Source organism: Myotis nattereri, assembly GCF_964212035.1.
Source record: "Myotis nattereri genome assembly, chromosome: 19".
NCBI classification, from domain to species: Eukaryota; Metazoa; Chordata; class Mammalia; order Chiroptera; family Vespertilionidae; genus Myotis; species Myotis nattereri.
The window spans coordinates 3,983,846-4,010,904 of record NC_138095.1 but is presented as its reverse complement, the minus strand read 5'-3'; the positions used below and the strand labels follow the sequence as shown (position 1 = coordinate 4,010,904).

General features: G+C 61.3%; 1 protein-coding gene across 1 annotated transcript; it reads left to right on the top strand.

Moving 5' to 3' along the window:
• The first annotated feature begins 1,720 nt into the window (after positions 1 to 1,720).
• Positions 1,721 to 27,059, top strand: GLTP (glycolipid transfer protein). The gene is made up of 5 exons (XM_081114210.1): positions 1,721 to 1,895; positions 15,583 to 15,641; positions 17,392 to 17,525; positions 19,442 to 19,592; positions 25,966 to 27,059. Exons 1-5 carry the CDS (start codon positions 1,793 to 1,795, stop codon positions 26,146 to 26,148), a joined length of 630 nt encoding a protein of 209 aa, XP_080970336.1. The 5' UTR covers positions 1,721 to 1,792; the 3' UTR covers positions 26,149 to 27,059.

Sequence of the window (27,059 nt, the reverse complement as noted above, 5' to 3'; positions counted from 1 at the left end):
AGAGCTGCTTGGTGAGGCATGTCAGGGTTTGGGTTTTGAGCAAGAAGAGATGCTAGCATTGTCTCCCCCAGACCCTCTCACCTCCTGACTGTACTTGGCTCATGCCCTTGATTTGGAAAACTTCTTCTCTCATCTGCCCCTTGAAAGATTACATTGAAAATCTATAATAATAAAAGTGTAATATGCTAATTAGACCGGATGTCCTTCCGATCAAAGCCGGGGCTGACAGGGAAGCTGGTGCCGAAGCTGGGAAAGGAAGGCCTACTCTTGCACGACTTCCGTGCATCAGCCTCTAGTCTCTAGTAAGGTTTGGCCATTAGCTTTCTGGCACTAGTGACTTCTCATTGCCCTGAGGGTAAAATCCAGACCTGTACCACCCCCTGCTGAGTCCTGCACACTCCAGCCCCTGCTCAATGCTCTGAGCTCAGCTGCGACCACTCCCTCCCCTGGGCCCCTGGTTGCTGCTCACCAAGCTCTTTTCGACCTTAAGTTTTGCACAGGCTCCAGCCACTCTGGCTGCTCGTACTTCAGGTCTCAGCTTAAATGTAGTCGCCTCTTCAAAGGTACTTACTGCCCCCAAGCCCCTACATCCTGTCTCAGCCATGCCCCCGCCCATCCACTGTCACTTCACTGTTCCATTTTTCATTTATGCTTGTCAGTGTCCGCAGCTGTCTTATGCAGGAGGCCCCGGTGTGGGCTGTGATCTCCGTGGAACTGATGGAGGTGTGATTTGTGTGTCATATTGTCTCCCCACCTGGAACGTCAGCTCCTGAGCGCAGGGATTACGCCGTCACTGTTGCGGGCGCCCAGCACGTGCGCGCTCCGAGTGGGGCCGGCTCCCTGTCCCGGGGCGACGGGGAGCCCTCAGCAGCCAGGCGCTGGAGGGACGCTGGAGAAGGGGGTGTGTCAGGACACAGCCTCCAGGTGGGCCGTGGCCGAGTGGCCTGTGCTCCATGGTGGAGGCCGGAGTCAGGGCCGGTTGGGGAAACAGTGCGCTGGCGGCGGCGGATGCCTGGGTCATACACTGGGCGGCTGAGGTCAGCCTGGACCCACGAGGTCAGGGCCAGGAGCCCTGCCGGGCTTGGCTGTGCTGCCGGGACGGCCGGGTGAGCCCTGACGGAGAAGCAGCCGGTCCCCGCTGGTTGTAGCTGAAAGGAGCTGCGGCCCGACGAGTCCCGCAGGGCCCCGGGCTGCAGGGCGGGCGTGGGGCACCGGCGTCCTGCGGGCGCGGCCGGGTGGGCGGTCGCCGGGCTGCTGTGGGCGGAGAGTCACCCTGGGCAGCGCCGCGCCGCGTCCTCCGCAGGCGGGACCAGCCCCCCGGGGGCGGCGGGAGACACACCCGGCTGCGCGCACCTGGGTGCACCGGGACGCACCAGGACCCACCGGTTCGCGCGCTTCCGCGCGGGGGCTGAGCGGTCCCGCCCCCCGACCAATGGAGGCGCGGAGATCCGCGGAGACGAACGCCTATTGGGCAGGCGGGCAGGGCGGCCGGCGCGGATTGGGCGCGGGCGGGCGGGGCGGGGCGGCGCGGATTGGGCGCAGGCGGGCGGGGCGGGGCGGCGCGGCGGGCACCTTAGCCCTCGGCCGGCGGGCGGCGCTCAGCGCTCGGCTCAGCGGGCGGGCGCGGCGGGCGGAAGTGGCGACGCTGGCGTCCCCGGAGTCGGCGGCGGGCGGCAGTGACGGCCCTGGCGCCGGCGGCAGTGACGGCCCCGGCGCGGACGGCGGCGGCCGGGGGGGCGGCGTGGACGCCCGCGGCGCCGGCTGGGGCATCACCGCTGGCCTCGACCCCGAAATGGCGCTGCTGGCCGAGCACCTGCTGAAGCCGCTGCCCGCGGACAAGCAGATCGAGACCGGGCCCTTCCTGGAGGCGGTGTCCCACCTGCCGCCCTTCTTCGGTGAGCCTGGCGCGACCCCGACCCCGACCCCTAGCCGGGAGGTGGGGCGGGGAGGCGCGCAGCCCCGCGCGGGGCGCAGCCTGGCGCCGAGTCCTCCGAGGATCCCCACTCCACCCTGCCCACCCCGTTTCCCGGCACCCAGACCCTCTCTCCGCGCACCCCACACGCTCCCTATCCCGGCCGCTCGCCATCCTCCCTGTCTCCCCAGGGGTCCTCCACCCTCCGTCTCCCCCCTGACACTCCAGTCTCCCCAGACCCACACACTCCACTGTATCCGCCAGGGCATCCCCATGCTCCGCTCCCCTGGGCTCCCCAACTCTTCATTTCCCCAGACACCCCTTTCTCTTCCAAGCCCCCGATTCTGCAGTCCTCCGTCTCCGGGAAGCCTCCCGCCGCTTCTCCCCCAAGTTCCTCTACCCCGCACCCATCATTCCCCCGTTAGAATGGCTGTCAACTCCCTCCCTTTGGGGAACCCTCCCTTTTCCTTAAATTCTCCCAGCCTCTCCCACAGAGAACCCTTTCAGGAACATTCTTCCCCGGGATGCCCCCTTCCAGACCAAAGACACCCCCCCCCAACACACACACACACTCCAAGGCAGGGAGCCCGCAGGGCGAGGAGAGGGGCTTTTGAAAATGAGTCATGAAACTGGAGGCCCCCTTTCTAGGGGAACCACCTGAATAGAGGTCGGGACTGGGGTGGGGGCTGCCTTTGGGGTGATGTCAGACACAGGGTGTAAGGAGACCCCTCCCCCATCTGTCATACCCAGGAAGGCCCCTAAGCCCATGTCAGACCTCCTTCCTCCCCTCCCCCAGCCCAGCCGGGCCCTGGATGGAAAACGGGAAATGGAAGACAGTGCCATGTACCCCTGCCCTTCGCGGCCAGGTCCCGGGGAAAGGCTGTAACCCGAGCCTCTGCTTTCTCCTCTTCCATGTGGCTCGCCCTGTGCCCTGACCTGCGAGTGCACTTGGTGGCCTGGTAGGCGGTCAGGTCACCAGTGCCCAGGGCAGAGTCCAGCTGAACCCTACAGACCGACTGAACCTTAACACTGCGGCTGAAGAGCTTTGGCTCCCGGGGCCGTGACTCTATCCCCAGCGGGTGACAGGGCTCATTGGGGGCAGTAGGTCCTGCAGGGGCGTGAGCTCTGGGGCGGTTGTGGTGACCTGGAGTTGTGTCCTTCACCTCTTCGGCCTCAGTGTCCCCATCTGTGAAATGGGGATGCTGACTCCAGGGTAGCGGCAGGGGGTAAATGAAGCAGTGTGTGTATATCGTGTGGCCCTCGTGCCAAGTAGATCTTAGCTGGGCAGGCGGGGGTGCTATTATTTAAGTTCCTGGATCCAGTTTTGGTTCCTTCATATAGAAAGTAGATGATTAGTCAATGTTTGAACCAGTGCAGTGGCCTGTTCGGATGGCTCTCGGACCTGTGTAAGCGACCTGAGAGCAGGATCTTGGTCGTTTTTGTCCATTGCTGCACCCCCAGGATCAGAAGTGCCCGGCACATAGAAGGTGCTCAGCTGGTACTTGCTAAATGTACAGGACACTCTCTTGTCAGTGTCACTGGGTTGCCGTGGCACTGACTCTCCAGCCTGCGGTTTGGGAGGTGACCGGCCTCGCGGGAAGGGGTTGTTCGTACTTGTGACGGTTCCCCCCATTTGGTTCTGTGGACATTTGCAGGACAGCAGCCTGCCCCGACAAGGATTCAGCATCTATTTAAGCTCCTGGCTCCCAGCTGAGGGCGGGGGAAGGCTGCGGCGAGTTGCTGCTGGCATCTAGTGGGTAGAGGAGGGATGGTGTGAAACACCCTACAGTGCACAGGACAGGCCCTCCCCGCCCTCAGGGCACAGAATTGATCCAGCCCCAGATGTTAGCACTGCCAAGGTGGGGAGCTTGAGGCCGGCCCTGTGCCCTTTCCTCCCTCACCTCTGCAAGGTTGCCCACCAGTTCTGCACTTGGGGTCCCTTCATTTGATGCGATTATCCAGCTGGTTTTAGAGAAAAGGGGATGGATGGTGCCAGGCCTGAGGAGCGTCCCGCCTCCCTTTCCCCATCTCAAAGGACCCTTGTCTTTGCTGCGAGTCACGTGCTGTGCCCGTCACATCTGTGGACAGAAGCACCATTTATACAGAAGCCTCTGGGTTGGCCTGCGGAGGATAATGCTTAGCATCTAAAAAAAGTGATAATCATTGTGAGCCATTAGGCTCTGCTGGGGGAGAATTTCCCTTGAAGGTTTAAGTTTTAAGCGCATGCTCCCACCGATGGTTTTCCTCTAGGGCTCAGGGGTCGAGTGAGATCGGGGTCAGTTCTAACAGGGGCTTTGTCTAGATCTCGGGAATGTCTGGTCACCTGGGTGATCTGGGTGGCGAGTGTGTCTCTGGAATGGCGGCCGTCTGGGGTCATGGACCCACGAATCTGGAAGGCACTGCGGTGGCAGCTCCCTCCCCGTCAGGGTGTCTGTGCGGTGGCACTGCTGACATTGGGGCTGGACCATTCTTTGTGACGGGGGCTCCTGCGCTTTGTAAGGTGTTCAACAGCGTCCCTGACCTCCGGCTACTGGATGCCAGTGGTACCTCTACCCAAGTGTGACAACCAAAAATATGTGTACCGAGACAGAACCACCCCTGGATGAGAGCCATTGCTTTGGGCTGAAAGCTGTGTTTTTAAAAGGTATTTAATTTTGCAAGGAAGATCTGTTTCTCGAAGGAAAGTTGAGCAGGAAGAAATGTTCAGTAGAACTCTGTCGTTTATTGAGCACTTCCTGTGCGCTAAGCGTTCCCGGTGGAGAGGCTCACTTAATCCTCTCGCAGCCGGTGAGGTAGGGCTGTTTAAGGAGGTCTCTGCTGACGTTTCAGAGTGGCTCCCCGCCCCCCCAGACTCGTTTTCTATCGATCCCCAAGGGAGAAGGTACCAGCTGCTTTCTCCACCGAACAGCACAGCGTGACCACCTTTCCATGCCCGTCATCCTTTGCATAGCTGCTGAGCGTTCCATTCTCTGCATGTGGCCACAGTTCACTCAGCCAGCCCCCGGCTGTTGGACACTCACGTTGCTTCTCAGGTGTTTGCTCTGTTAAGCAGCGCTACAGTGAACACCCTCGTATTTATTGCTTTGCACACTTCTCTTGTTATTTCTAATCTTTAGAAGTGAAATCACTGGAGCAGCCGTATTTCTTCAAGCTTCGTGGGTGCAGTTTGATGGAGTCGGTTGGGCTGGGGGAATGCTGATTCCTTGGGCGCAGGCCAGAGGTGACTTAGAGCCTCTTGGGCCAGCCCTTCCTCCCTATCTCCAGGCCAAATCGCTCCAGCCATTTGTTCATCTTCCTCCTCCACCTTGACCCCGTAATTGGAGCTCATCTCTGACGATCAGTTTGCAGCTGACTTCTGTGAGGCCTGCTCGCTCATCTTTTAGGTCAGTTTTCCAGCCGTTCTAGAGCACTGCCCATTGGAGGGCGGAGGAAGGGGAGAGAGGAAATGAGAGGCTTAGATGCCATTAGTCTTGTCACCCCTGCCTAGAAGCCTCAATGGCCAAGGATTGAACCCAAGACCCTTCAGTGTGCAGCCCGGCACAAACCACTGAGCCACCGGCCAGGCCGGGCCATCTAGAGTTGATGCATGAGGTGACACCCGTTTGCTGCCACGGTTTAGGGAGAAACCGAAGATGCGGGAGCGGAAGGTGATGTGTTTTACCTCTCAGTTCTTGAGATTGGAATTCCAGGAGCGTTTTTCTTCATTTAGGCCTCTTAGCTTAATTAAAGGGATGCCCATTGAATTGGTTGGTACAGGTGTCTGGCACTCAATGAGTCCTAGAATAATCCCCAGAAGAATGGTTTTCCATCACTTTGGTTCAGTGCTTGCTCTATTTTGGGAGACCAATGGCAGCCCAAAAGCGCACAATCATCTTGTTTTACAGCCAAGGAACGGAGGCCAGAGAGGTTAGGGGACTTGCCCAGGGTCACACAGCCCGCGAGTGACCATAGAGCCAGACTAGACCTCAGGCCTCTGGACTCCTCCTGAGTGCGTGTGCCCTGTGCCTGCCTGCCGCCCTGACTTCCGGCCTGGCAGAGGAGGGGACCCCGTGGAGCCCGCCTGCTTGGCGACTGAACACCTGTGTTGGCACCACAGCGACGTGTCCAACATGCTGGAGCACAGACCAGACCTGCAGGTTTCCTCTGAGCGTGTGCTCATAATTGGTCTGCCGAGCCAGGCCCATGTCCTGCTCATTGGAATTCACATTTGAGTGACTGGGTGTGGAAGTCGCCAGAGCGTAGGCCCAGACAGGTCAGTCTTTCCTTTAATTGGTACATTGCGTTAACCACCGGGGAGCCAGCCCCGGCCGCACCCTTGTTCTGTGCGTAAGACTTACCCCTGGCCTGCCCTGGCCGGTGTGGCACAGTGGATAGTGCGTCGCCCCATGGCCTGAAGGGTCCTAGGTTCGATTCCAGTCAAGGGTGCATACCTCGGTTGCAGGCTCCATCCCAGTCCTGGTCAGGGTGTGTGCGGGAGGCAACCAATGGATGTGTCTCTCTCACATCGATGTTTCTCTCTCTGTCTCTCCTCCTCCCTTCTACTCTCTCTAAAAATAATCAATGGAAACATATCCTTGGGTGAGGATTAACAAAAAAAAAAAAAAAGGAAGAAGTTCCCCAGCTCCCGAGAAGCTGTTTGCCCACTTCAACAAGCAGCTCCCAGCGACGTCTGTGCCATGTTTTTGTTTTTAAATGTGTACACCTACCTGATCACTTTTGATTTTGTATAGAACAGCCTAAGGAGGAGAAACAAGAAGCGGCATTAGCGCTCTCCCTGCAGCAGGTCAGCGTCATGTGGGCGGTGCTTGTCGAGAGCTGGAGTCATGGGAGCGGGATGGAGACTGCGCTCCTGGGCGGAGGCTCCGGGAGGAAGAAGCGGGGTCTCTGGGCGAAGAAGCCGAGCGCACGCCTCCGCGATGTGGCAGCTCCGCAGACGCCTGTCATCCGCTGGAGGTGCATTTGCGAGGAGTGAGTGAGGGTTCCTTAGCTCTGGGAGCACCTACTGTGTGCCTGATGCACTGGGTGCTTCACGCTCACGATCTGAGTAACAGCGGATGAGAGGGCTGCTTCTGGCCCCGTTGTGTTAGCCTGTCCGTCTGTGTAGCAGCGAGAAGTCACTTTGAACCTGGGTCTGTTGTCCGCTGCAGTCTGTGCTCGAACACCTGAGAGGAACGGAGAAAACATGGGTGTTGGCATGAAGCTGAGCCAAACTGAAGTCCTGGTCCCGTGGCGCCAAAGCTGCGTGGTGTGTCCGCGCACCAGTCTGCCCTTCTCCGCTCCGAGCCTCCCGGGGTGACGGAGGTGACCCCGGTGCTCAGTGCCAGAATCGCTCAGTGCCAGAATCGCTCCGTTTTTGCGCAGGTAGACAGGGCCTCGGGGCTTTAGAAACGGCAGTCTTGCCACAGAGCCCTTGGGAAAGAAGTTGCCTCTGGGTCTCAGTGACCAGCTGCCCGCTCAGCGCCCTCACCTGTCCCAGCCAAAGGCAGCGCAGGAGCCCAGACCGTCCCCTGTGATGGTGATTAGATCGCCTTGGTCCTCTGCCGAGGAAACCTGTCCCGAGGTCGGGGGCTGAGGTCAGGGGCCGAGGTCTGGCCGCTACTTCTGGAGGGAAAAGGTGGAGAAGCAGGAGGGAAACCCTCTTGCTAGCTCATCCAGGCCCTGCCTCTGGTCCTCACCTGTGTGGGGCCCACTGCCCAGCACTGCTGGAGGAACGGTGCCCTGTGAATCCCTTAGAGGCAGAGGCCGGGCGCTCAGGGCGCGGCAGTGGGCCTGGCGGAGCACAGGTGCCCGCCCGTGTCCAGCTGAAAGGGAACGGGAAGGTGCCGGCCGAGGGGCTTTGTAGGGTCCGATGCATGACGCGGTCATCGCTCGTGCAGTCCCTGTTGTGCGTGGCTCCATGTGCCAAACGTGGAACCTGCCGATACCGCATTTCCAGTCCTTGTAGTGACCTCATGAATTAGAAGGACTTGGCCCCTTTCTGTAGACGGAGAAACGGAGGCTCAGAGTGGTGAGGGGTCTGGCCCGGTCACACAGCTGGAAAGTGGCCCCCGGGCTTTGAAGCCGCTGCCCTGCCGCCAGGGAGCCGCACAGGCCCAGGCGCTGGGAGTCTTCCCGGACGGACAGGCCCTCTGTCTGTGCTGTGTGCGGACGCGGCTTACTGAGCCGTTAGAATGGAAGTGGGCTTGGTCTTGGGTTTCGTTATTTCAGTTTAAAACGGGCCTGGGTGGGAGTTAACTCCTTTTGCTACATTCTCCTAGTGTTACTTGTATCAGGGCCTTTTTAATTTCCTCTTAGTTGTTACAGTGTTAACTGTATCTGAGCTTTTAAAAGTGGTTACAGCGGATCCGTCCCCTTCAGGGCCCTGTAAGCGCCGCGCTCCTCTGCGGCCAGGCAGCCGGTCGGCTCCCGTGTTGAGAAAGGACTCCTTCCTGCCCTGCTGTCCCCGCTTCCCGTGCCGCTCCCGTGAGAGCGCTTTCTGACGGTCTGGATGCGTCTGAAGCCACAAGTTTATGACGGGAGGATTCCTGCCCATTTCACTCACACCAGCCAGCAGTCAACACACTTTCTCACTCGGCCTCTCCTCCCTCCCTCCGCTCTCTTTCTTAATCCCTGGAATCATACTTTTCTAGATTTCCTCTCTAAAGAAAAGCTTTGCCTGTTGAGAAAGATGAAAATGATGATATAGCTTATAATAATAACAACAGCAAGCATAACGAATATCTTCTTTTAAATTGAACGTCTTAGAGGCCAGAAACTGCTTAGCCCTTAATTCGTGGACTCTCCTGTAAGCCTCACAGCAACCCTAATGGTGGGGTCCATTTTGAACCTCCTTTTACAGGTTCCTTCCTCCCAGGCCACAGCCAGCAGAGAAGCCATTTCCCACTGCGTCCCCAACCCAAGGCTGGTTTTTGCCAAAAGGGGCGATTGTGGACAGAGAGTTGGCATGTCATGGAGGTGATTTTTTAAAAATATATCTTTATTGATTTCAGAGAGGAAGAGAGAGGGAGAGAGAGCTAGAGACAAACACATCAGTGATGAGAGAGAATCATGGATCGACCGCCTCCTGCATGCCTTCCACTGGGGATGGAGCCGCAACCCGGGCATGTGCCCTTGACCAGAATCGAACCCGGGACCCTTCAGTCCTCAAACTGTTGCTCTATCCACTGAGTCAAATCGGCCAGGGCTGGAGGCGATTTTTAAAAGCAGCATTTTAGAATGTCTTGTGAACATTCTTTCCTCTTTAGATATTGGGATTTAGAGGAGGCATTCGTTCTAGGAAGGTGGCATTCTCAGGGCTCTTGTCCTTCAAAACAGGCCTATTGCACACGGAGCCATGAGGCGCACGTGCCCACACGCGGCACCCCACACCCGCAGGTAATAAATGATTCATCTCCACCAGCGGTAATCTGAGGCCTCCCATTATGATCCCTGTAACCCAGGACTGTAGAGATAACCTGCCCCCCCCCCCCCCCCCGGGTCTAACAGTGGAACCTTACGAGCCAGCTATTGAAAACTAAACATTGAACGTGAAGTGGAACCTCCCCAAGCCGACTCCCAGCAGCGCCACAGGGGCATCCTGGTCCCTCGTGAGACGCGTCGCTGACGGCGGCGTGGTGCCCGTCCTGAGTCACGGCTAAGCGTGACGCCGCGTGTCTTACACACGGGCTGCTCTGCGCTTCAGAAGGAAAGCTGCTCCTGAGAGGAAGTGGGAGGTCGGTAGGAACCTAGGTCGGTGCCCAGTGTCAGGAACGTCACCCGTTCGTTGTAAGAGAGGGTTGTCTGAGCGGCAGGCGCTGAGGGGCAGCTCAGATGGGATCTCCACGTGTGTGTGGTCCAGCTCAGCGTGATGGCCGGTGCTTTCCAGTGACGTCGAAGCCAGAAAGAGAGGAAGTGAGTGATTCTGTGTGGCATGCGGCGACGCCCGCTCATGGGGAGTTCCGCTCCCTGGGCCGTCTCGCCAGCTGAGCTGCAGCAGAGACCCGAGCAGGAAGTGCCGGTGTCCCCTGTCCGGCCGGAGCTGTCACAGAGGGCGTCGCAAAATGCTCGCTGGCCAGCGTGGCTCAGTGGTTGAGCCTTGACCTATGGACCAGGAGTCACAGTTCGATTCCCAGTCAGGGCACATGGCCGGGCTGTGGGCTGGGTCCCCAGGGCGGGGCGTGCAGGAGGCAGGCAGCCGATCAATGATTCTCTCTCATCACTGATGTTTCTCTCTCTCTCCTGTCCTCTCTGAAATCAATAAAAATATATTTAGAAAATGGTGCAAAACTCTACTCAAAACCTGAAGACATGCCGTGTAAAGCCGTGTCGTGAGGCTGGAGGGCCTGTGACATCCCTGGGTCACACCTCATCATGGATCACGCTTCGCTGGCGGCCCTGTTTAGAGACCCACAGATGGCCGCCTGCACCGACGCAGAGGCATTTCTGCTCCATCCCGATGAGTTGTACTAGAGAAGGCTGATGTACCGTGAGATTTGGTAGATGGAGAATATTTAATTTTATTTTTAGTATTGAGAGTGTCTTCATTTGTTCTGCCGATGGCCCATTTGTTCTCTAGGCCTGCTTTTCCTTAACGATGGCCGTCTGTGAGGTTTGTGAGACCAGCCCCTGCCCCATCAGTGCTGTTGGCTTTCTGGGTTTTCAAATCAGATTTCTTTTTTTTAAAAAATATATTTTATTGATTTTTTATAGAGAGGATGGGAGAGGGATAGAGAGTTAGAAACATCGATCAGCTGCCTCTTGCACACCCCCTACTGGGGATGTGCCCGCAACCAAGGTACATGCCCTTGACTGGAATTGAACCTGGGACCCTTGAGTCCGCAGGCCGACGCTCTATCCACTGAGCCAAACCGGTTAGGGCTCCAATCAGATTTCTTGATCTATTTCTTATGCCTTCTGGGTGGAGTCGTGGCCTTAGAAGACCTGTGCTAATCAAACATGCTCCAGATGACCAGGGCTTGCATGTGCGGCACCTGCCTCTGAGAGCTGGTTCTGTGAAGATGCCAGCATCGTATCTGATTTTCCTTGTTTTCTGTTTTTACTTTGTTTTTGACACATCTTCCTCCTTGGGGGGCGGGGCGGGTGCGGTAAGAGGAGGATCTAGAAAACCATCTGAGCCCAAGCCCCTCCCTCCCTCCTGGCTGGTTCTGGGTGGTGTTTTAATGAGCCTGTTTTGCTGACAATAAAAAAACAAGTCTGGGGACACCGTAAAACTGGTAAAACAGGAAAGGGAACGTGGGGCCGGGCTGCATCTGTGGGAAGGGAGGCTGGGAAACCTGGAAGCTGCCGGCTCTGTGTCACGCTCTGTCCCCTCCGCCTGCAGAGGGGCGGCTGGAGGTCAAACTAGAGGAAGGCCCGAGTGCGTGGGGATGAACATCATCTTCTGGCTTTCCCGGCAGCCCCCCCACCCCCCCTTTGTGGAACTCACAGATGGAAGCACTCTGGAAAGAGGGAGGGAGCAGTGGGACCAGCCTGGGCTCCGCCGTGTGACCCGGGCAGGTCACTTGCCTTTTCCGGGCTCGGCAGCCTTGGGCGGCGCCGAAGACAAGCACAAGACCAGAACCTTCGGCGGGTCGTGTTGAGACAGGCGTGAGCACCTCCTGCCTGCGCAGCACCGCTGGGCTGTGGCAAGAAGGACTGAGCCCAGCGCGGTTAGGTCACTGTCCACAGTCACATCAGAGCTGAGATTCGAACCCGGGACCGGCCGACTGTGGCGCACGGCACTGCTTCCCCCCTCACGTGGCTCATGTGCAGATGCTCCCAAACCGACGTCCTGTGCACATTTGTGTAAGAGAGGTGCCTCCCTGTCGGCCACTTCCTCTGGGTCCCGCATGGAGGTGAATTCCAGGTCCTCCCCCCCCCCCCCCGTCCTGCTCCCCTCCCAGCTCCGGAAATACACTTTACTCCCCACATTCCCACCGCACACTTGAGCAGAAGCTCTGTCCCTGTGTGGTGGCCACGGCGTAATAACACTGCTGGCCGGCAGCTCCCGCTGACCACGGTGCGTCCCGGACCTACCTACGTAGCTCAAACGAAAAACAGAGCGCCTTGCCCTAGCTGGTGTGGCTCAGTGGCTAGAGCGTCAGCCTGCCAGTCAAGGGCACATGCCCGGGTGCCCAGCTTGTGGCCTCAATCCCCAGTAGGGGGCGTGCAGGGGGCAGCGGATCCACGATTCTTTCTCATCATTGATGTTTCTATCTCTCTCTCCCTCTCCCTTCCTCTCTGAAATCAGTGAAAATATAGTGAAAGAAAGAAAGGAAGAAAATCAGCAGGTAGCAGTACCAGTTGCGGCCCGGCCCGAGCACTCACGGGGCACAGGTGGCGCCCCTCCCTCTCGCAGCCGCCCTCGGGAGCCCCACTGGTGTTCTCATCACAGACAGGGAGACAGGCCAAGCCCCCTCCATTGTCTTGGCCGCCTAGATTGCCTGGGTGTTGGGAGCCGGGGCATCGGGTCAGTCTGAACTGCGAGAAACTGGGTAGAGAAACCGCCAGGCAGGAACTACGCCCCTAGATTCACGTTTTCCAATCTGCCCCCCCATTCATGCCGCAGAGGCCCCCTAGGCACCCACTGGGTGCAGCGCCGCAGAGGCCCTCTAGGCACCCACTGGGGCCAGCGCGGTGCCAGCACCTGGGATGAGCGGGCACGGAGGCGGCCCGGTCCCCGCCCTCTCACCGCGCAGGCCCGTGGGACACGTGGATGGAAAGCAGTTACGCGTGTAGCTGCGTCGCTGTGACACCCAAGTGGACTCAGAGAAAAAGCAGAAGGAAGAAGTGACTTTCATGAGCAGGAAGACATCCTGATACTTTTTCCGACGTTTCATGTAAACACTTTTAACAAACAACAAAAGTGAACAAATTTTACAGTGAAGATTCATAGACCTGCTGCCTGGATTCCACCATCACCGTCTTACCTGCCTCGCACCCCAAGGCTGGCCACCTGCTGTCTGAGGACACTGTGCATTTCGAAGGGGAGGATGGGAAGCCATCGCTGGAGCTCAGAGCCGCCGCCCCTCTGGAAGGGCCGGGTCCCCACGTAGCCGTCACACCGGCCTGGCCCCCGGAGGTTGGCAGTGGACCTGGGCTGCACCGTCAAGAGGGGCCTTGTCGCTGGCGGAGGAGATCTTGGCTCCCTGCACTATTGTTTATATGTTTTTTATTGATCCCAGAGAGGAAGGGATGGAAACATTGATGATGAGAGAATTATCGACCGGCTGCCTCCTGCATGCCCCCTACCGGGGATGCAGCCTGCCACCCGGGCATGAGCCCTGACTGGGACTCGAACCGTTCCTATGACCTTCGGGTTCAGAGGTCGACGCGCCACCTCCGGCCGGGCTCCCTGGGTTTATTCGTGAAGCCTGGGGTGCGTTGTCCTGTGGAGCCAGCAGTAAGTGTCAGAGCACATTCCCGGCCAGCGGGTCGCACAGCCTCCCCGGCTGCCTCTGCAGGATGAGAGCCAAGGGCAGGAGCAGTCAGTCACCTCATGGCAGCGCTTGGCAGGCCCGTCTTGGGGCCAGAGTGCCCAGGTTAGATGCTTAGCCCCCTGCAGCCCAGCACCTGGGCTGCTCCTCATGCCATCCCGGCAGCTCCCCGTGCCATCCCGGCAGCTCCTCGTGCCATCGGGCAGCTCCCTGTGCCATCGGGCAGCTCCCCGTGCCATCCCGGCAGCTCCTCGTGCCATCGGGCAGCTCCCTGTGCCATCCGGGCAGCTCCAGCGTGGCTCGTGGAGGGAAACTTGCTCCCATAGGCCCGAGAGACGGCCCGTCGCTGAGGGGAGTGGGCTCACAGCTCAGCCTGGGGGTTCTGGCCCCAAGCCCGGTCCTGGCGGGGCCTCAGGAAGGAGGAGAGTAGAGGGGTCAGGAGCGAGGCCGAGTGTGAGGTGGGACCTGGGAGCGTCCACGCACAGCTGGGTGACGCCTGTGGCATTTGCTGGACCTGGGGCCTGACCCCAGTTACAATCAAAGTCACAAAAATGATCAAAGTCCATTCATTGCCAGTGCACGCCCTGAGCACTCTGCTAAGCAATTCAACACACGATTTTTAATCCCAGCAACAAGCCTGTGAAATAAGTACAATTACTGCCCCATTGGCCACGTGAGGAAGCTGAGACACGCAGGCCGGGAGACTTGCTCCCTGGGGAGTGGTTGGGCGAGGGGTCAAGCTTAGTGTGTCTGGATCCCTCACCCGCCTTCTTTCCGTTTGCTATGGAGTATTTCACTGTAGTGTCCAATGCTGTTCCTTCAATACCTCTGTTTAATAGCTGTGATTAGGATGTTCCAGATGGCCGGCCAGGTGTGCTGGTCACCTTGGATGGAATTCGGCCTGCAGGTGTCCCTCCCCCAGCCCTCTGCTCCCATGCAGTCAGTTGGTGTGCCCACCACGGCCCCTGCCTGGCCCGGGGCAAGGGGACATGGCACCGGTGTTCTCCCCCTGTGGGTTTGGTACCCACGGTGGCCTGCCCGGCATCTTTGTCCCTGAGCTCTGGGCTCAGCAATGAGCAGTTGTGTTCAGGCTCTGAGGGTGAAGTCCACACTGAGCCGGCCCAGCGGGGAGCCGGCCATTCCCTGGTGGTTCCTCTGCGCCGAGCCCTTGGCAGGGAGCTCTGACCCGCGCCGGGGGGTGTCTCTGGTCCCCGTGCCAGCCTGCCAAGTGGGTCACAAAGGAGGGGAAGGAGCAGGCGCAGGCCACAGGCTGCTCACATTTCATGTGGAGCCTGGAGTTCCAGGCATGGCCAGTTTCCAGGCCTACATCTTAGTAACTCAGCTATTTTAGGATGCTCTGTTGTTTTATGAGCTGCCAAGAAATGGAAGATACCTCCAATTCAGAGCACCTTCTGAGTCCACAGGTGAACAAAATGTATGTCTTGGAAGTGGACTGTTTTGAGTCATCCTCGGAGCGCCTGTGATCGGTTCTGTTGCTCCATTTGCTAGATGGGAAAGTTGAGGCTCAGAGGGAAGGGATACACTCCCAAGCCCTCATGACCAGAGCGTGCAGCGTGGAGTGTCAGGGCCACGTTCACGGTCTGTGAAGTGACGGACGCCGTTGCTGGCGTTCTCCTGGGCTCCTATGCAGTCTCAGGACTGCAGAGCCTCGTTTCTTCCTTATAAGCTGGCGAATGAGAAGGTCTTTAATAAACCGGGTCCCTCTTCTCCCACCTCATGATTCCTCAGTCTGCCTCCTGGTTAATTAGCAGTGGTCCGGCTTGTTAATTAGCTGGTTAATTAGCAGTGATCCAGCTTGTTAATTAGCTGGTTAATTAGCAGTGATCCGGCTTATTGGCCAAGATGGGTTGCTGTCCAATGCGGTAGCCACAGGCCACATGTGGCTATTTAAATTCAAAGGCACGAGAGGTAAACATTTCAAGTGCTCAGTGGCCACGTGTGGCTTGCCTTGCAGATACAGAGTGGGTCCCTCATTGCAGAAGGTCTCTGGGACAGCGCTGTTCTAGTGCGGAGGGTGCTATGGACAGAAGGGGTTGTATTTTAAAGGCGCTGACAAGTCCTGCAGTAAGAAGCTGGTCTCACGTGGAGCCTAGCACGCCAGCTTTACCTGCCCGGGAGCCTTTTTAACACCTACAGACAGCTCTGCCTCTCCCTGCGCACATCAGGTGCCACCCTCCTGTCCGCAGGCCTCCGTGACCCTTGGGATCTAAGTCTCTCTTCTCGTTTTCTCCCCAGATTGCCTTGGGTCCCCGGTGTTTACGCCCATCAAGGCGGACATAAGCGGTAACATCACGGTACGTACTTGGGCTGGCAGCGGCAACCCTGGTACCACCTCGGGAATCTACACCTGCCCCAGTCACCGGAGCCCGCTCCCTGCCCCAGCGCCCCAGCTCCCCAGCTCGAGGGCTGGGAGAAGACCTGCAGGACAGCCGTGGCCCCAGCTCCTCTGAATCGGACCTGGGCTCTGATGCAGTCATGCCTCCTAGTTGCAGCCTGAATGGGACCACAGGCGGAACCCACTGAGGCGGAACCTGCTTCTTCTATCCACTCCCCCAAATAACGAAACTCAGACGTCCATGGTGCCTGGGCCTGGCCCTTCCCTGCCTCAGGCCGGGAGTTCAGGGTGCCGAGCCCCTCTCCCCTCCCCGTGAGTGCTGGGGTCCAGCCCCAGCAGGTCCAGGGGTCCCCAAAGGTGTGGACGGAGTCGGCGAAGAAGGAATGAATGGCACAGAGGCAGCGTTCAGTTCATCAGCATAGTTGGGTTCTCTCGCCTGGTTCTATCCAGGATCTCCAGACAGGTTCTGGTTAGGATCTCCAGCCAAGTTCTGGTTCGGTTCTCTTACTAGGTACTCCAGCCAGGTTCGGTCGCCAGATTCTGTAGCCAGGTTCTGTCTAGGTTCTCCAGCCAAGTTCTGTAGCCAGGTTCTGTCCAGGATCTTTTGCCATGTTCTCTTGCTAGGTTCTGTCTCTAGGTTCTGTTTCCTGTTGTCTTGTTACATCTGTATTTATACCAGTTGATTCCAATCCTATCAATCTCTATTCCAAAGGTTAGGGCGTTTCTTATCACCATTCCAGGGAGTAAAGATTATGTAGTTTAAGCGTGATTGTTCGTAGTTAAAGTGATTAACTACCCGACTGGCACTTAGTTCAGGGGTTTTATTCCCTCCCTAACTTCAGGGGAAAATCCCTACCTGGGGAAACAACCTTTCTCGGAGAGGTGACCTTGGTTAAAACATAGCACCAAGAAGGGGAGCAAACATATTAAGAACAGTATGCCATATACGCCAGGTCCCTTGAAACATATGCTGTGCAGATGTTTCTTCCCTGCAGCGACTGTGTCAAGCAGCAAGGATGGACCGGCTTCTGGCAGTGAGGGTCCTTTCAGGGCCTGGCCCAGGGATGGCTGCCCTGCACTCTCTCATCTCTTCATCCCAGCAGCCGTTAAGGCTGGTTCTGTTGTCATCCCCATTTTACCGATGAGGAAGCTCAGAGAGGTTGAAGGACTCCCCTGAGGTCACACCGCAAGGACATGCAGAGGCGGGATTCAGACCCAAACTGCCGGCTCCACTCAGAGCCTTGTTTCTGGATCTTTGAACCCTAAGAGCATATTTCTACTTGTCCAGACAAGTGAAACTTCAGATGCTCGGTGTCTGAGGTGCTGACCACAGTGGTTGGAGAACGTGGACTCTGGAGCCAGTCTGTGCAGGAACCCGCTGCAATGCCAGGCAGACAGGAACCAGCTGTGTCACTGGGCACCTCACTGCCCCTCTCTGAGCCTCAGTTTCCTCATCTGCAATTTGGGGTGATGACAGCGCAACATCAGGCTTGCTGTGGGCATCAGAGAAGGCAGCGCTCACGGGGGCGGGGAGGTGCGCTCAGGAAATGGGACGGTCCGGGAGTTCCTGTCGCACAAGCCCCATTGCTGTTCTTGGCACTGGTGTGGGGAGAGCCAGGCCCCGGTGGGGTGCTCCTCCCCGCAGCGTGCCGGCCGCTCGTCTGTGGGGACAGCTTTTCCAAGGAGAAACCCCGTGTGCTCCATTTCAGAAAATCAAAGCTGTGTACAACACCGACCCGACCAAGTTCCGGACCCTGCAGAACATCCTGGACGCGGAGAAGGAGATGTATGGAGCAGAGTGGCCCAAAGTGGGGGCCACGCTGGCGCTGATGTGGCTGAAAAGGTGATGAGCCAGGGCGGCAGGCTGTGTGGCTGTGAGTCCTGGGCCCGCTCTGCCCACCCAGGACAGCCACCCGCGGCCTGCCCTGGCGGGGGAGGAGGTCACTGCGTTCCCTCACCTGTGCCGATGCCTGTTAGCGGCTGAGGAAAAGCACCCAGGGCCGCGGGCTGCCCGGTGGCGACTCCCTCCCGGAACCGTCAGAGGCGAGCAAACCGCACACAGCCCGGCGTTGTGCTGAGCTTTCTTAAAAAGTATATTCCTATTGATTTCAGAGAGGAAGGAAGAGGGAGGGTAGAAAGATCAATGATGGGAGAATCATCAGTCGCTGCCTCCTGCACGCCCCCTGCTGGGGATTGAGCCCGCAACCCGGGCCTGTGCCCTGACCCTGGGTTACTGCTAACCACTGAGCCATGCGGCCGGGCGTCGTGCTGAGCTCTGTGGGCCTGGCCGCATTTCACGTGCTGTGGGTTAGGAGTGGTGTGATCCCAGCTCACAGAGGAGGCCACTGGGGCTGCTGGAGGCCAAGGCCGCCTGGGACCGAGCTGCCGGCATAGTCGTCAGGCTGTGACTGCACAGAGAGGTCCTCTCGGGGCGGGTCACGTGGTAGATTTGTGGACGATGACAGCTTCTTGCAGGAATACAGCATCGCAAGGAGAAGGAACTATCTAATTTGCACAAATTCATCCCGTGGTCTGGGGGACAGGATACCCTGATGAAGGGTTTGAACCCAGATGATCTTACCACAGAATTGACGTGCTCGCAGCCACTACACATCTTGTCCTCAGAGCAAATACTTGAATCCATATGTAGTTGTTCCCATTTTACAGATGAGTCCACCGAGGCTCAGAGAGGCCAGGCAGCTTGTTTACTTAGCTTATGCTGCTCTCTACCGGCCACAGAATTCTCCTTCCTGTGCAAACACCAGAGCCTCACAGTGCCATGAAGCCAGGGGCCCTTCCCAGGCCCATAGATGTCCCAGCGTTGCTTCTCTCTGGGGCCTGGAGCCAGGAGGGGTGTGCCTCCCTGTCTCTGCCCAGACCCCCCCCAGCCAGCTCCTCCTTCCCCCAAACATGCGCTTCTTTGATAAAATGGAGCACAAAGAGCCTTCTTCCTAGAGGGGGTGGCTGTGTGGGCATCGGGGTGGGTGGCCTGTAATTAACACCCTGACATCATGTGTTAGGAGTTGCTCCAAGCTACTCATCTCTGGTGTCATAACCCTGGAACGAGGAATGCCCTCGGCCCATCTATCCTGTCACAGGATCTGGGCTTCTCAGGGGCAAAGCAGATGATGCTGTCGAGATCAGTGCGATTGTGTGTGTCCACATGGGTGTGGGCGAGCCAGGCTGCCGGAGGGCAGTGCGGGAGGATGCCAGCAAATTGAGCACATAGTGAGCGCCTTCTGTGTGCTGCTCATGGTGCCAGGCGAGCAGGATGCCAATGAAATGAGGACAGACCCTCTCAGGGTCACGGTCTGGTGGGTGGATCCTGATAGCAGGATCTCAGAGCCTGGACAGAGAGGTCAGGGAGGGCTCCCTGGAGGAGGGTGGCCAAGCAGAGTGTCCAGGGCTGACCAGGAGGTCCCAGGCAGAGCAGGCGTGGCAGAGGTGGGAGAGGCTGGCGTGTCTGCAGCTCCGTGAGGAAAAGGACAGGGCAGGCCCAGACCCCAGCTCCCCGCAGGGACCGTGTTCAGCGGCCACAACCAGGCCTGGGGTTGACACAGCGCTTGGAGACGCCGTGTGGAGCCAGTGGCCACGCTACGTGGAGGCCAGGTGTAAAGATAAAACGCGGGGAATGAGTAACCTCCTGCTTTTGCGAGCACATGTTCCCGCTCACAGTAGGTGCTTCGCTCAGCGTAGTCGGGCCTGCCAAGCGCAGGAGCGGGGTGTCCTAACGGGCCTGTCTCTCCTTCCTGGGCACAGGGGCCTCCGCTTCATCCAGGTCTTCCTGCAGAGCATCTGCGACGGGGAGCGGGACGAGAGCCACCCCAACCTCATCCGCGTCAACGCCACCAAGGCCTACGAGATGGCGCTCAAGAAGTACCACGGCTGGATCGTGCAGAAGATCTTCCAGGTGAGCCAGGAGGCTGCCAGCTGTGGGGCCCACGCCTCGCCCGGCCATGCCTCCTGTGGCCTCGGAGCCTCCAGTGGCCTCAGAGCCTGCGTCCGTCCGTCCGTCCGTCTGTCCGTCCCGGGCCTCAGGAAGGGCTCCCCTGCCGAGGGGCCGGTGCGCTGAGGGCCTCTCTCAGGCACTGTGGGCGGCTCCGCCTCACCGCCCCCTCCGTGGCCACACAGTGTCATGCTGGATGCTCCGTGGTATTCTGTTGAGGTGCCTCGTCCTAGGTGGCCCGATGGGGAGGGAGAAGCCCTGGCCGCGACTCTGAGGACATCAGGGTGATGGTGGGCTGGCCTGTTGGCCCCCCAGGCTCAGCCCCGCTCCTCCCCCCGGGCAGGGAGGGGCAGGAGGCCCCGGGCCCATGGGCACCTGCTGACAGGAAGTTGGCCCACAGGCTCCTGGTGGCTCCTGTTGGGGTGACGTTGGCCATTGTTCCTGGAAACGGGCCTCAGCACCAGCCTCGTTCCCTGAGGGCCCCCTCGGGGTGCCACACGCTGTCACTGGCCGCCCTACCTCATGGCCTGGCATCTCGCCCATGTCCTGGCCACCCCTACTTCTGCAGCTCCCACCGCTGCCCAGCTCACTCACATGAGAGGGGTCTCATGGCTGGTCTCCCCCCGCGGCACAGGCCCTGGGCAGGAGGAGCCGGTCACCAGGGCTGGGACAGGGCCCCTCTGTGGGAGCCTTCCCCCCACCCCCGCTCAGGACCTCGCAGCCCCACCTCAGGAACAGCAGCAGGCCCTGTGAGGCTGGCCAGGCAGCTGCCCATGCTGTGCACCAATGCACCATGCGGTGGGAGCATCCTTACCCCTTTCCCAGGTGAAGAAACGGATGTTCAGAGAGGTTAAGGGTCTTGCTCAAGGTCACAGAGGAAGGTGGGGGCTGAGATCCTATGACCTGACCCTCAGCACCCTTATCTTTCAAATGGGTGTAAAGTAGGCCCTGCCTCCAGGGTTCATTGTGAAAATGAAGCGAGTTCATCTGTATCAGGTGCTTGGCCCGTGGTTTGCACTCAGTGTATCAAACCTATTACGATTCTTTCATAATGACTATTCTTTCATAATGATTCTTTTCATAATGACTATTACTATTTGTAATTTCCTCACCCCGTCAGACTCATAGCCTTTCTGTCTGGTGGCATACTTTTCCCTCTGGCTCTGAAATTCCGTAAACTTCTGATTCTCCGACATCTTTTCAAGTGTCAGGGGGGCCCTGAAATTTAGAATTTAGGCAAGTGTCGCCTCCTACAGGACAAAAGAGCCACAGATAGCGGCCCTCTCCCTGCTCAGGAAGTGGGTGTTCCAGAGACGCAGCTCGCCTGCCTCCCGAGCAGCCTCACCCAGAGGGAGCGGCTCACCGCACTGCGCGCCCCGTGTGCCCGGCGCCGAGAGCCTCCGTGTGCCCGGCGCCGAGAGCGCCTCCGTGTGCCCGGCGCTGTGAGAGCCTCCGTGTGCCCGGCGCTGCGAGCCTCCGTGTGCCCGGCGCTGTGAGCCTCCGTGTGCCCGGCGCTGTGAGCCTCCGTGTGCCCGGCGCTGTGAGAGCCTCCATGTGCCCGGCGCTGCGTGAGCCTCCGTGTGCCCGGCGCCGTGAGCCTCCGTGTGCCCGGCGCTGTGAGCCTCCGTGTGCCCGGCGCTGCGTGAGCCTCCGTGTGCCCGGCGCTGCGTGAGCCTCCGTGTGCCCGGCGCTGTGAGCCTCCGTGTGCCCGGCGCCGTGAGCCTCCGTGTGCCCGGCGCCGTGAGCCTCCGTGTGCCCGGCGCTGCGTGAGCCTCCGTGTGCCCGGCGCCGTGAGCCTCCGTGTGCCCGGCGCCGTGAGCCTCCGTGTGCCCGGCGCTGCGAGAGCCTCCGTGTGCCCGGCGCTGCGAGAGCCTCCGTGTGCCCGGCGCCGTGAGCCTCCGTGTGCCCGGCGCTGTGAGCCTCCGTGTGCCCGGCGCTGCGTGAGCCTCCGTGTGCCCGGCGCTGCGTGAGCCTCCGTGTGCCCGGCGCTGTGAGCCTCCGTGTGCCCGGCGCCGTGAGCCTCCGTGTGCCCGGCGCTGCGTGAGCCTCCGTGTGCCCGGCGCCGTGAGCCTCCGTGTGCCCGGCGCCGTGAGCCTCCGTGTGCCCGGCGCTGCATGAGCCTCCGTGTGCCCGGCGCTGTGTGAGCCTCCGTGTGCCCGGCGCTGTGAGCCTCCGTGTGCCCGGCGCCGTGAGCCTCCGTGTGCCCGGCGCTGTGAGCCTCCGTGTGCCCGGCGCTGTGAGCCTCCGTGTGCCCGGCGCTGTGTGAGCCTCCGTGTGCCCGGCGCTGTGAGCCTCCGTGTGCCCGGCGCTGTGAGCCTCCGTGTGCCCGGCGCTGTGAGCCTCCGTGTGCCCGGCGCTGCGTGAGCCTCCGTGTGCCCGGCGCTGCGTGAGCCTCCGTGTGCCCGGCGCTGCGTGAGCCTCCGTGTGCCCGGCGCTGCGTGAGCCTCCGTGTGCCCGGCGCTGCGTGAGCCTCCGTGTGCCCGGCGCTGTGAGCCTCCGTGTGCCCGGCGCTGCGTGAGCCTCCGTGTGCCCGGCGCTGTGAGCCTCCGTGTGCCCGGCGCTGTGAGAGCCTCCGTGTGCCCGGCGCTGTGAGCCTCCGTGTGCCCGGCGCTGCGTGAGCCTCCGTGTGCCCGGCGCTGCGTGAGCCTCCGTGTGCCCGGCGCTGCGTGAGCCTCCGTGTGCCCGGCGCTGTGAGAGCCTCCGTGTGCCCGGCGCTGTGAGCCTCCGTGTGCCCGGCGCTGTGAGCCTCCGTGTGCCCGGCGCTGTGAGAGCCTCCGTGTGCCCGGCGCTGTGAGCCTCCGTGTGCCCGGCGCTGTGAGCCTCCGTGTGCCCGGCGCTGTGAGAGCCTCCGTGTGCCCGGCGCTGTGAGCCTCCGTGTGCCCGGCGCTGCGTGAGCCTCCGTGTGCCCGGCGCTGCGTGAGCCTCCGTGTGCCCGGCGCTGCGTGAGCCTCCGTGTGCCCGGCGCTGCGTGAGCCTCCGTGTGCCCGGCGCTGTGAGCCTCCGTGTGCCCGGCGCTGTGAGCCTCCGTGTGCCCGGCGCTGTGAGCCTCCGTGTGCCCGGCGCCGTGAGCCTCCGTGTGCCCGGCGCTGCGAGAGCCTCCGTGTGCCCGGCGCTGTGAGAGCCTCCGTGTGCCCGGCGCCGAGAGCGCCTCCGTGTGCCCGGCGCTGCGAGCCTCCGTGTGCCCGGCGCTGTGAGCCTCCGTGTGCCCGGCGCTGTGAGCCTCCGTGTGCCCGGCGCTGTGAGCCTCCGTGTGCCCGGCGCCGTGAGCCTCCGTGTGCCCGGCGCTGTGAGCCTCCGTGTGCCCGGCGCTGTGAGCCTCCGTGTGCCCGGCGCTGTGAGAGCCTCCGTGTGCCCGGCGCTGTGAGCCTCCGTGTGCCCGGCGCCGTGAGCCTCCGTGTGCCCGGCGCTGTGAGCCTCCGTGTGCCCGGCGCTGCGTGAGCCTCCGTGTGCCCGGCGCTGCGAGAGCCTCCGTGTGCCCGGCGCTGTGAGAGCCTCCGTGTGCCCGGCGCCGTGAGCCTCCGTGTGCCCGGCGCTGCGAGCCTCCGTGTGCCCGGCGCCGTGAGCCTCCGTGTGCCCGGCGCTGTGAGCCTCCGTGTGCCCGGCGCTGTGAGCCTCCGTGTGCCCGGCGCTGCGTGAGCCTCCGTGTGCCCGGCGCTGCGTGAGCCTCCGTGTGCCCGGCGCTGCGTGAGCCTCCGTGTGCCCGGCGCTGCGTGAGCCTCCGTGTGCCCGGCGCTGCGTGAGCCTCCGTGTGCCCGGCGCTGTGAGCCTCCGTGTGCCCGGCGCTGTGAGCCTCCGTGTGCCCGGCGCTGTGAGCCTCCGTGTGCCCGGCGCTGCGTGAGCCTCCGTGTGCCCGGCGCTGTGAGCCTCCGTGTGCCCGGCGCTGTGAGCCTCCGTGTGCCCGGCGCCGTGAGCCTCCGTGTGCCCGGCGCTGTGAGCCTCCGTGTGCCCGGCGCTGTGAGCCTCCGTGTGCCCGGCGCTGTGAGAGCCTCCGTGTGCCCGGCGCTGTGAGCCTCCGTGTGCCCGGCGCTGTGAGCCTCCGTGTGCCCGGCGCCGAGAGCGCCTCCGTGTGCCCGGCGCTGTGAGCCTCCGTGTGCCCGGCGCTGCGAGCCTCCGTGTGCCCGGCGCTGTGAGAGCCTCCGTGTGCCCGGCGCTGTGAGAGCCTCCGTGTGCCCGGCGCTGTGAGAGCCTCCGTGTGCCCGGCGCTGTGAGCCTCCGTGTGCCCGGCGCTGTGAGCCTCCGTGTGCCCGGCGCTGTGAGAGCCTCCGTGTGCCCGGCGCCGAGAGCGCCTCCGTGTGCCCGGCGCTGTGAGCCTCCGTGTGCCCGGCGCTGTGAGCCTCCGTGTGCCCGGCGCTGCGTGAGCCTCCGTGTGCCCGGCGCTGTGAGAGCCTCCGTGTGCCCGGCGCCGTGAGCCTCCGTGTGCCCGGCGCTGCGTGAGCCTCCGTGTGCCCGGCGCTGTGAGCCTCCGTGTGCCCGGCGCTGTGAGCCTCCGTGTGCCCGGCGCTGCATGAGCCTCCGTGTGCCCGGCGCTGTGAGCCTCCGTGTGCCCGGCGCTGTGAGCCTCCGTGTGCCCGGCGCTGCATGAGCCTCCGTGTGCCCGGCGCTGCGTGAGCCTCCGTGTGCCCGGCGCTGCGTGAGCCTCCGTGTGCCCGGCGCTGCATGAGCCTCCGTGTGCCCGGCGCTGCATGAGCCTCCGTGTGCCCGGCGCTGTGAGCCTCCGTGTGCCCGGCGCTGCGTGAGCCTCCGTGTGCCCGGCGCTGCATGAGCCTCCGTGTGCCCGGCGCTGTGAGCCTCCGTGTGCCCGGCGCTGCGTGAGCCTCCGTGTGCCCGGCGCTGCATGAGCCTCCGTGTGCCCGGCGCTGTGAGCCTCCGTGTGCCCGGCGCTGCGTGAGCCTCCGTGTGCCCGGCGCTGCGTGAGCCTCCGTGTGCCCGGCGCTGCATGAGCCTCCGTGTGCCCGGCGCTGTGAGCCTCCGTGTGCCCGGCGCTGTGAGCCTCCGTGTGCCCGGCGCCGTGAGAGCCTCCGTGTGCCCGGCGCCGAGAGCGCCTCCGTGTGCCCGGCGCTGCGAGCCTCCGTGTGCCCGGCGCTGTGAGCCTCCGTGTGCCCGGCGCTGTGAGCCTCCGTGTGCCCGGCGCTGCGTGAGCCTCCGTGTGCCCGGCGCTGTGAGAGCCTCCGTGTGCCCGGCGCTGCGTGAGCCTCCGTGTGCCCGGCGCTGTGAGAGCCTCCGTGTGCCCGGCGCTGCGTGAGCCTCCGTGTGCCCGGCGCTGCATGAGCCTCCGTGTGCCCGGCGCCGTGAGCCTCCGTGTGCCCGGCGCTGCGTGAGCCTCCGTGTGCCCGGCGCCGAGAGCGCCTCCGTGTGCCCGGCGCTGCGAGCCTCCGTGTGCCCGGCGCCGAGAGCGCCTCCGTGTGCCCGGCGCTGTGAGCCTCCGTGTGCCCGGCGCTGTGAGCCTCCGTGTGCCCGGCGCTGTGAGAGCCTCCGTGTGCCCGGCGCTGCGTGAGCCTCCGTGTGCCCGGCGCTGCGTGAGCCTCCGTGTGCCCGGCGCTGCGTGAGCCTCCGTGTGCCCGGCGCTGTGAGCCTCCGTGTGCCCGGCGCTGTGAGAGCCTCCGTGTGCCCGGCGCCGTGAGCCTCCGTGTGCCCGGCGCCGTGAGCCTCCGTGTGCCCGGCGCCGTGAGCCTCCGTGTGCCCGGCGCCGTGAGCCTCCGTGTGCCCGGCGCCGTGAGCCTCCGTGTGCCCGGCGCCGTGAGCCTCCGTGTGCCCGGCGCCGTGAGCCTCCGTGTGCCCGGCGCCGTGAGCCTCCGTGTGCCCGGCGCCGTGAGCCTCCGTGTGCCCGGCGCCGTGAGCCTCCGTGTGCCCGGCGCCGTGAGCCTCCGTGTGCCCGGCGCCGTGAGCCTCCGTGTGCCCGGCGCCGTGAGCCTCCGTGTGCCCGGCGCCGTGAGCCTCCGTGTGCCCGGCGCCGTGAGCCTCCGTGTGCCCGGCGCTGTGAGCCTCCGTGTGCCCGGCGCTGTGCCGAGCACTTTGCACAACCTCCTTCGTCCTCCCAGAAGCCACCCAGGCGGATGGGTGCCATGGCCACCCCATTTTACAGACGATGAACTGGAGGCTCAGAGAGGCTGAGTGACTTGCTCAAGGCTCACAGCTAGTCGGCGGCACAGGCTGGACTTTGAACCCAGGTCTGTCTGCCCCCAGAGCTGGAGCCGTCCTGCTGCCCCTCACGGGGGTAGACAGGAATAGACACATCCCTCGGCCTTGGCCTGTCCCTTTCAGTGCCACAGTCAGCGCAGACCCTGCCCACCACGGGCCCCCCTAACCCTGCGCCTCTCCTCCTCTCGCCCGCCTCCAGGCAGCGCTGTATGCCGCGCCCTACAAGTCCGACTTCCTGAAAGCGCTGTCCAAGGGCCAGAACGTGACGGAGGAGGAGTGCCTGGAGAAGGTCCGCCTGTTCCTGGTCAACTTCACGGCCACCATTGACGTCATCTACGAGATGTACACCAAGATGAACGCCGATCTCAACTACAAGGTGTAGGCGTGCCCCCGCCGGCACCCTCAGAAACAGACCAGCCAGAATCACTGTGAAGCAGCTGGAGGCCGCCGTGGCCTGCGTCCCCCAGAGCGGCCCAGAGTCGGGCTGGGGTTGCAGGGGACGGCCCTGGTTTCTGAAAAGTCACTTTTGGGGTCTATCCTAACGGAGCAATAAATAACCACCCTACTTCTGAATCACCTTTAGTTCCACGGCAGCACAGACCGACTGCCTTCATTTCAGTGTGATAAAAATCAGTTAATGTTGCTAATAAGGCAAGTCCTAGGGCTTTCTGTCCCCGTCCCCCCACGTGGTGCGTGGCCCTGGGGGAGCCCTGTCATACACCTCATTTTAAAGATGAGGATCTGGTGCAGTGATGTAAGGCCCACGAGGAGTCTGATTTGAAATTACACAGGATTGTTTTAAAGCAGACTGCTGTGTGCTCCTGTGGTGCACAGCCCCGCCTCACAGCGCTGTCAGCATACACCCCGCTCTTCCTACTGTCTTTTTCCCGACAGTTTTTTATAGTTGAAAACAACCAGCAAGCCTTTGGTAACCTTGACCGAGGGCACTGTATTTTGAGGCTGTCAGGTATGAGGAACGGACCCAGACGACTGAGCTGGCTTCTTCTGCATAAGCGTTTCCTTCAGGGACAGCCCACCCCACCTGAGAAACTACCCATCATGTGTGTTCTCCCAGAGGGGAGGCCACGAGCCTCCCGATGCCGAGACCCGAGGAACACCTCGCTGCCTTAACTCCCTCCTGGCACTCACAAGAGCTGTATCTTGAAAGTGTTGGGGTGAATAGAGGGATCCCAAAGAATTCATGTGTGTTAAAAACCCAATGAGGAACAATTGGTGATTTTTATGCAAACACTAAATAATTCTTAATAAATGAATCTCTATTTTGGAATCACA